The 9917-nt window shown below is 31.6% G+C and overlaps 1 protein-coding gene across 2 annotated transcripts; it reads right to left on the bottom strand.

Annotated features, from left to right (window-relative positions):
* Positions 1-241: 241 nt before the first annotated feature.
* LOC149150562 (uncharacterized) lies at positions 242-4536 on the bottom strand. 2 transcript variants are annotated; one of them, XM_089440687.1, is made up of 5 exons: positions 4334-4536; positions 3780-4189; positions 1832-1978; positions 1516-1678; positions 242-1239 (listed from the first exon to the last, which is right to left on the bottom strand). In XM_089440687.1, exons 2-5 carry the CDS (start codon positions 3972-3974, stop codon positions 572-574), a joined length of 1173 nt encoding a protein of 390 aa, XP_089296813.1. In that variant the 5' UTR covers positions 3975-4189; positions 4334-4536; the 3' UTR covers positions 242-571. The 2 variants fall into 2 exon arrangements, with proteins under 2 accessions (XP_089296813.1, XP_089296812.1); XM_089440686.1 differs by lacking the exon at positions 4334-4536 and having other exon boundaries at positions 3780-4316.
* Between the last annotated feature and the right edge of the window lie 5381 nt (positions 4537-9917).

Genomic DNA, 9917 nt, shown 5'->3' with positions numbered 1-9917 from the left:
AAAAGACTGCTTAGCTATCATACATCCAACCAGTGATGGAAGAAACAACTACTAATCTTATATAAAACTTGGTAGTAACTTGACATTGAGTACTTATGTTGGCACAAAATACATGTATGTTGGTGATTCAAAGGAGAAAGAGAATAGCCTAAGGACGAGATATGAACATCAAAATATAGGACAGAGACAACTAATGGCAGCAGCATGAATTACTAGCATCTATAACCAAAGCAGAAATATATGACATGAATGGTGTGTAGTCATAGACACATTTTCATATAATCTTGTTTTCAAATAAAAAATATGTGCCTACAATTCATTGAACTCCCTAGGTCATATTAAATCTGTCTCTCTATAGGCCGTTGATATCTAAAGCAGCACATCATTAATGGTTAGACACCAATGCAACAATTGTACACAGACAATGCCATTTCTCATTTAGCTGGGCCACATATCGCACAAAATTGGAATGGACATGGTAATCATTTTCCACTGGAGTAGTAAATGCTATCAATACCATATAATAAGCACAACCAGCATATGGTCAGTAATACCTACCCTGTTTAAGATCTCAACAGTCAATTCGAAAATTTTGGGACAAGTAACACGACACAGGCATGGCCTTTGCTTGTTTCTCAAAAAACATACTGGAATGCCTACTTTCCTTCACAAAAGCCAAGGCCTGCTTACAGAGTTTTCTCCCAAGTGGTTCAAGCAAGTCTTTAGCATCTTGCCTCATAAACTTCTTCACTTTCCTCATATATCCATTTCTATTGAGAGTTCCAGTACCAGGCAAACCATCTGAAACAGATAAAGTGTGTTGATTCACATTACTTCTATTAAACTCCACCATGGATGATGAGGCTTTTTCTTCAGTTGAATTAGGATGCTCAACATGCTTATTGCCGCCAGAGCCATCTGCAAGAGCGACAGAACCTAATGGATCAGAGAGATTTGAATTACTACACAGATTTTTATTTGGTTTCACTTGAGGTAAAAAATAATTCTGAAGGACATCCTGAAGGACCAAATCATCATCTACAACAGGAATTGCTCCTGTCAAAGTTTTGACAGCAAATTCCAGACAAGGATCTCGCCAGAAATCTCCAAAAGATGAGACAATTGGTGAGTCATCCCTTTTTTTGTTCAAATCAATTTCTCCTTCAATGCTTTCTTTTGTTGGTCCTTTAGAAGGACAAACATTCTCAAAAAGAGCAGTTTTCAATTGTTCTTCACCACCTGCAAGTCAAAGTATTCAGCAAGGCAAGCGGCATAAACTAAAACTGCTGAAAGGCATTAAACAATACATAAGAAACAGAAAAACAACAACAATGTTGCTGCTAGTAAAATTCCTCCCTAAAAATCTTTAAGGATATCAATACAAGAAGCTTTAACTATTAAAAGGAGTGTAATGGATGGCTGCGACAAATGACATGTACATCAGTAAGTGGTCTGCAAGGCTATGTGAGAAAGAAAATGGTAGATAAAGGATTTTGAGATGAAAGTACTCTTTACATGTGTTTGCATTGCTATCGAGGTCAAAAATCAGCTCCCCTTCCTTCAGGTTTGATCCATTCATCTCCTCTTCATCTATAAAAGGTACCCAGGATCCTTCTGAACTATTTAGAACCCATCTAACCTTAGTAGGTCTCTTACTAGCATGCACTCCTGCTGTATTCTGCAGTTCACTGAAGTTTTGTGAGGATAATGATGAAACAGGTGTATTTGCATTGCCAAGGCAGTAAGCTTGAGCCAAACAAATGTGAATTAGCATATGGCGTAACTGGAAGGCAAACAAAAATCTGCTCAGAATTGATGATTTGAAACTTACACTGCTTTTGTTCTCTGCTGAAGTTTTACCATCAGGGTCTTCATTCTTCCGCTTTGAACTAAGCCCTCTGATATATCCAGTTTCCACAAACTTAAACACGTCTTTCTTAGATCGAAATCTATGGTCTGACACAGGATCAAAAAAATACTGCACAACCCACAAAAGCAGGATTGTCAATAAGGGAACCATAGAAAGCTTGAACTCACCTAGATTATTGAAATTCAGTTTCCCTATTGTTAGCCTACCATGATCACCGATGTTCAGTTTCCCAGTTTTGAATAACTCAGCCCTCCTCACTAAGTCCCTTTCTCATTAAGTACTCAGACTAGGAATGAAAGCACTCCATGGTATTTCAATTTGTGACAAAACTCAATCAGTTGTAGGAATTTCACCACCCACTAAAAGCTTTACACTGGCATAGTTACATCTTAACTTCGATCTGTTAAGCACCGAGAGATTGAAAAACACCATGTGTAAACCTCTTGAAGCTTAATAGATCTAGTGTTAAGACAGATCTATGCTTTTCTTATTTCTTTTCCATGGAAAACTTCCTTGAGGAAACTTTCAAGACACCTCCTTACATTGCGGGAGTGGCACCTGGGGTAAATTCTGCTGGTTTACAACAGGTACTCCTAACCTAGAGGGACTCCACTGGACTTGTACCCATGACCTCTAAGAGATCTCGGTGTTGAAACTGGTTGGTTCAAACTGATCTAGCTAACCCACTAAGCTAAGTTGGATCTATGCTTGTATATATTATATATCACCAGAATTCAACTAGTTATCATAGAGGTTCAGCTCCCCTGTTTTGAATAAGTCAACCTTTCTTACTAAGTCCCTTCACAACAAGAGAAAGCACTCATTGGGACTTCCAATTGTGACAAAACTCCACCAGTTGTAGGAAATACACCACTCAGAAAGCCAATTGTATTTCATGTTGGCCTTTGTTTAGGCATTACACACATATGAAGTAATGAAGATCTCCCCCCTCCAGGGCTGTAGAGCGCCTTGCTTCTCTCGGTGCAAAAACCCAGTTCTCTTTTCCCATTCCAAATTGTGTTCGTGAGGCACAATATAGGCCTAAAGCATTCTCAATCGTAAACAAAATCCTAATGGCTGCGTTGTGATGATAAAAAAAATTGTGAGGCTGGCACAGAACTAAATCCTAATGGCTGCGCTGTGGTGATAAAAAAATTGTGAGGCTGTTACAGAACTCTTCCATGGAGAGAATGTGAGTACCTAATGAGTATGGAGATATAGTTGAGCCCTAAGGTTGTCAGACGGCATGTTGCTGTCCTCCCTTTCTATCTTGCTAACATAAATTGCTGGGTTTTAAGTATTAAATGGGTCTCTTTGGCTTTATGTTTAATTACATGTGGAATGGTGTGTGGGGTATCCAATTCCTCCATGTTTTGTTAGTCTAAAGTACTATTGGTTGAATTCTATATGTTAATCTTACTCTAGTATCAGTCTCAACTCTTGGGCCTATGATATCTTTGGGCTAAAACATATACCCGCTTGGGCTTCTATAACAAAATCTCATTCTTCTACTCTCAGACTCAACTCCTAAGCCTATGATATCTTTGGGCTAAAACATAACCACTTGGGCTTCTACAAGAGAATCTTATTCTTCTACTCTCAGACTCAATTCTTGCACCTCTGATATCTCTGGGCTACAACAAACCCACTTAGGCTTCTACAGTAAAATCTCATTTCTTAGAAGCCAAGAGTACAAATTATGGGAGATTAATCAGAATGGTGCCTCGGTTTTACAGAGGCCCAGTGACCCAAAATCCCAACAACCAGTCCTCGCTACGTTCTAGCTATTAGAATTCTTAGTTTCATAACAAACAGTACCTAATTATAGAAAGAGGCAAACCAAAGACATTTTGATGCAGGCTAAAATCATGAAAACTTCTAATTGGGAAATTGGGGTATTTGTAAATACCTTGTCTGTGGTTCCAGCACTGGCACCAGTCTCTCTAGTTCTGAGTTCAGTGATCCATCCTTTTGGAAGCCAATCTGGAGATTCAATCACTGTAATAGCTCTCTGATACCTGCTACTGGGACGACGCTTCTTATGGGAGCCCGATCCCGAAGCTCGATCCAGTGAAACATCTTTAGGCATCCCACCCAATTTCATATTTTCATACCCAGGTCTAGAGACTCCCCATCGGTAGAATTCCTGTAAAGGGGCGATTATGTAGAGACATTATGCTATGAAAGCTTTTCACAAGTTACAGGCGTCCAACACAAAGCCAATTGCACGTAAGACTGCCACCTGCACGCACTCCACCACCTCGTATTTCCACCCTTTATTGCCCCTGAATTCCAATTCCCATTTCTCCTCCATTTTTGCTACCGCAATTACAAATTTGCCAAATGGGAGATTCATTAGAAACAAAAACTGGTTCGAATTTTCCTTTTCTTTTCCCTATGCCTGATCTGCTTTACTAAGCTAATGTACAGCAGACGGGTATTAGTAAAAAATCAATCTCTTACCTGTTGATGGAGATTAAGCTCCTAATCCAAGTTGGGTCAGAATTTATTAATTTCGTCGCCCATTATTAAAATGTTTTATGCCCCTTTTGGGTCTGCATCGAGGTGTGTATTCAATTCTTTTACTGTCTTTTCCATCGGCGGTCTTCGATCAGTGAGCAGCTTGAAGACCGGAACACTAAATACTGGAGCCCCACAGCAATTTATTGAAAGTATACAAAGCAATTATTGTGTGTGGCGCCAGAATATTCGCTCCTGCTTTTCCTTTCTTGCGATCGTGTGTGAGAAAAACCAACCCAACTCAATTCGTTTGGCAATTTATTTTTAATTTGGGGTGGTGGAGTGATGTCGTCATATTTCATGTCAAACTCGTCGTTTCCTTTCAGAGGTCTGCAAGTTGGAAATGGAAACTCCCATCTCCAATCGATTTCGAAGTGCCTCTAATAAGGGTAAGCACGGTCTGGATTTTGAAAAAAGGATGATGCGAAAGGAATTCGAGGCCATTAGTAACAGAGGCCACGAAGCTAATTTCTATTCAGACTTCTAAAACTGACCGCAAGTACACAGAGCAGCACTGAACAAAATCTATATAGGAGAAAGCCCAAGAGATCGTCCAGGGATTCTGACTCTGTGTCGAAAAATGATAATGAGCCGAAGGAAAATGCCTTTTGAAAAGGGGACCTTGCAGCCACCATGATTGCTGCAAATTCTTGGAAGTTAGTTGGATTCTGATTGATATTAACTTCATTGGAATAGTTAGATTATTTCCATCAGTTAAGATGATTTCAATCAGATTTATCTTAAATAAGGATGTAATAGGAGGGATCTAATTTTTTTCAATTTTGATGACTCACATACAACAATCTTATATATTACATTGGGCTGTAGAATAAACTTCTCACTCAATCATTATAAATTTAAAGTTTACTTAAGGATATAAATTTAAAATTTAAGTTACACATTATACTGGGCTATAGAATAAACGTCTCACTCAATAAATATAAATTTAAAATTTACGATCAAAATATAAATTTAAAATTTAAGTTACACATCTTACTGCCCTGTAGAATAAATGTTTCACTCAATAATTATAAATTTAAAGTTTACGTAAAGATATAAATTTAAAATTTAAGTTACACATCATACTACCCTGTAGAATAAAGGTCTCACTCAATAATTATAAATTTAAAGTTTACGTAAAGATATAAATTTAAAATTTAAGTTACACATTATATTGGGCTGTAGAATAAACGCCTCACTCAATAAATATAAATTTAAAGTTTAAGTAAAGATATAAATTTAAAATTTAAGTTACACATCAAACTAACTGGTCTGTAAAATAAACGTCTCATTCAATAAGCATAAATTTAAAGTTCACTTAAAAATATAAATTTAAAATTTAAATGGAAACAGAGTACTAAAAATTAATTTGTAATACTAGTTACTTCAAAAATAATTTGTAATACCAGTTACTTATGACTTATGTTTTATAAATTATCTTGTTTCATAAAATAATATTAATATATAATTTAAATATGAATATTAATCTCAAATTAAAACTGTCATATAAATATATAAGTATTCGTTTAAAAAGTAATCATATTTTATAAATGACATATTGTATATGGAAAATTATTTACCATTTAAATAATTAATATATCTTTCATAAATGAATTTAAATATTTAATATATATTATGTGATGAAATTATTTACAATTTAAATATTAGATATAATATTAGTTTAATATTAATATATAATTTAAATATGAATATTAATCTAAAATTAATACTGTCATATAAATATATAAGTATTCAATTAAAAAATAATTATATTTTATAAATGGCATATTGTATATGAAAAATTATATATAATTTAAATATTTAATATATACTATGTACATGAAATTATTTAGAATTTAAACATTAGACATAATGTTAGTTTAATATTAATATATAATTTAAATATGAATATTAATTTAAAATTAATACTGTCATATAAATATATAAGTATTCGATTAAAAAATAATTATATTTTATAAATGGCATATTGTATATGAAAAATTATATATAATTTAAATATTTAATATATCTAGCATAAATGAAATTATTTATAATTTAAATATTTAATATATACTATGTACATGAAATTATTTACAACTTAAACATTAAACATAATGTTAGTTTATATACATTTGAAAAAAATATTAATTTGGAATAAAATATTTTTTATATCATAATTATTTTAGGTATGAAATTATGGATATTAATACATATTCAATAATAAAAAATAATATCACATCAACTATTAAGACTTTGTATTTAAAAATTAATTTTCAAATTATTAAATTTTAAATAAATAATATTTTCTAATTTTTTTTTCCATAATTATCATAAATGTGAAATTATTTCTTATATTATAAGAAGTTTAACACATAAAAAAATTTAAAATAAGTATTAATTTAAAACTAAATTTCATATAAGAAAACATTATTGTAACAAAACAGTGTGCAATATTATACATAGATAACAATCATAAATTAAAAGAAATTAGGAAAACATATTGATATTCAAATAATTAATGTTGATGATATCAAAGTGAAGGAATGATGATGATATTAAACTAAGGGAAGATGTTATTTCACCAATTTAGGAACTTGCATCTCAAAGCCAACTTCCAAATTAATATATTTTTTATCATGAGTATGTCTTATAAACCATTTTCATCTCATGATTGTTATGTTTGTAGCATTATTCACAATATACGCACCTAATGACATGTTAGCACCAGCAAGTAGATGTAGAAGAACCATATTGTCATAGAACAAAATATCAACAAAAATATATGTCATTATGACAAAAATAACTTGTAATATTACATAAATAACAACAATAACTTGGAGGAAGACCACTGGGCATAACAATGAAACTGTCAATAATATTAGTCCTCTAGTGAGGAAGCATGATATTGTTTCAACTATAGACCTGTACCCCAAAACTCACTTTTACACGCCCAACAACAATGTTAAAATAGAAGAGAAATATTAAAATTAAACAAAATCTTAATAAATACATAAATCACTCCCACACACGAATATCCAATTATAATAAAAAGAAATTTTATTAATATTTATAATTTAAAGTTAACCCATAAACATAATACAAAGATACCAATAATACTAATAATAATAATAGAGCGAAGAAAAATGTGTTACATAAACCCAATTTATATTAAAAAACATTTTTTTTAATAAAACTATTAATAATAAAATATTTTACATATTTATTTCAAAATATTATATATAATTACTTAATAGTATAAACATTTAATAACAACATTACCCCTATAATTTAAAAAATATATATTAATTTAAAACAAATCCCCAAAATATATAGATTCAGCATAACACCTTATAATACCACCCTTACAAATGGATAAATGTGGCAAAGAGAGATATACTTGTCCAACCGGAGAATGGACTAATAAGATCCATTCACAATGTGTGCATCATATTCTAGATTTGCCACGTTTAATTGCATGCAGATTAAAGGAGTTGCCATTAAAGAAGATGGGACTTGATTTTCTAAGAATGGAAAAAGGGAGACAAGAAAATAAATTATTTTGTAAGAAAGAAGATAAGGCTTGATTTTATAATAATAGAAAAAGGCGGTATTTATATATGGAATATCAAAACCTGAAATTTAAGTACCTTCTTTTATTTATATATATATATATATATATGTGGGGTAAATAATATATGTACATGAAATTTAGTTAGAGTTATTTTAAGTAGTTATGCGAATGATTATATTTATATTTATTTAAAATTATTTTAAGTAACTATGCGAATGATTATATTTGTATTTAGTTAGAGTTAGTTTAAGTAATTATGTGAATGATTATTTTTGTATTGAAACCTTTACTAATAATTTAATGAACTATAATATTTTAATAAATATTAATGTATTAATTAATATCACATTATTAAACTAAAATATATTATAAATATATATATGAAAATTATTTCTTTAATTATTATATTTTACTATATTTTAAAAATAAAATAAAATAATTTATATTTTATAATATTAAAAGGTTCTAACATACTGAAATATTATACCACAATTATGATAAATATACACTTGTGATAAGCATATACTTGTATTAAGATTTAGAATTTTATTGATAGAGCAATTTTTTTAAAAGTGTATCTTATAATATGATGTAGATTCTCTCGCTCTTATTATAATGAAATTTATTAATAATATTATGTTAATATTTTGTTTTTATTTAAAAATTACAAAATATGTTTAAATTTCATATATTTTTATGGGGAAAATGAATAAAAAGGTAATTTATTTAGTTAATAATTTTAAATGTAAATAAAAAATATGCATATAATTTTTACTTTTACTTTACATTAATATTATGCATGTTTCAATACCTTTCAATACTTTGTAAAATTTTATGGTATCTGTTAGATTTGTCTCACCACATTCTTCCTCACTAATTTTATGTTTCTCAATGATTGAGTAGTTGGCCACAATTTTGGTACTTGGGTGACATGATTATAGCACATAGAAAGTACCTTGGAGCTTCATGATGCATGACTCAATAAAAATCTTATATTTTCTTTCGCATAGCTTGAAACACTCATAGATAACAAGTTGAGTTATACTAGAAAAATGATATATCTTAGCGTAATAATGGAGGAGTAGTTCAAGAACAAACACAAGTAATGTTAAAATTGAACTTGATAAGAAATTATTCTTATGAAACACATGTGAGGAGCATAATTGGATTATATTGATGCAGGGCTTCCCCTGTGTATACCCACAGTATGCATATAGTATGCATAAATATGTTTCTCCCCAGGAAACTCAACTCTTTGCTGAGTCAAACCTTCATTACTTAAGGAATGATTAAAGCCCCCTTTATTAATATCTCTGTGGAAAGATTCATTACAATAACCCTGTCTTTCCCTTAATTAATCCTTCTTTCCATCGGGACTCCATAACTCCTCTTAATCCTTCATTAATCCTTAATTAACCCTTAAGCCCACATATATAACTAAAAGCCCAAACTGTACTTTGATAATGATGGACCTACCCTTAAACAAACTCATATTGCGCTTTATTATGTTACAAACCACTTATAATAGAAATCCTTTGTAAACATGCCTTTCCGCTTTTATACGATCTTTGCTAGACTTTAAAAAGAATGAACCCGCATTCATAAATCGTCGGGTTTGCACATCAATCCATTTCCTTCCAGCTGTGCTTTCCATTCACCGATCTCCAATCGGCCCAATCTCCGTCGTCAATTCCATTTTCCGATCCAACAGCTATCAACACATCGCTTAATCGACATTCCATCGCGTTATCCACCAGCCCTTCACCTCTGCGATTAAATCGTGACAGTCGATCTGGCGCTCGATCTGACGGTTGACGTTATATTTGATCAATTAAACAAATCATTGATCCTGCACCGTAGATCTTCACCTCATTCGATCCAATGCTTCATAACAATATCAACCGAACAACTAGTACGAGGATTAACCACCCGAAAAGCAGTTTCCTCTCTCCTCCT

The sequence above is a fragment of the Pinus tabuliformis genome, chromosome 9 (genome assembly GCF_031772625.1).
Source record: "Pinus tabuliformis cultivar Carrire ecotype Pingquan chromosome 9, CPIR1, whole genome shotgun sequence".
In the NCBI taxonomy this organism is placed as follows: domain Eukaryota; kingdom Viridiplantae; phylum Streptophyta; class Pinopsida; order Pinales; family Pinaceae; genus Pinus; species Pinus tabuliformis.
Note: the sequence above shows the minus strand (reverse complement) of the source record. Positions and strands in the feature narration are given on the sequence as shown.

Excerpts from the sequence above, each read along its gene's own strand:
- LOC149150562 (XM_089440687.1), bottom strand. The coding sequence starts at position 3,974 with ATGAAATTGGGTGGGATGCCTAAAGATGTTTCACTGGATCGAGCTTCG. Across the intron at positions 1,979-3,779 it reads GTGCTGGAACCACAGACAAG|TATTTTTTTGATCCTGTGTC; the intron begins GTATTTACAAAT and ends TGGGTTGTGCAG. Across the intron at positions 1,240-1,515 it reads CGATAGCAATGCAAACACAT|GTGGTGAAGAACAATTGAAA; the intron begins GTAAAGAGTACT and ends TTTGACTTGCAG.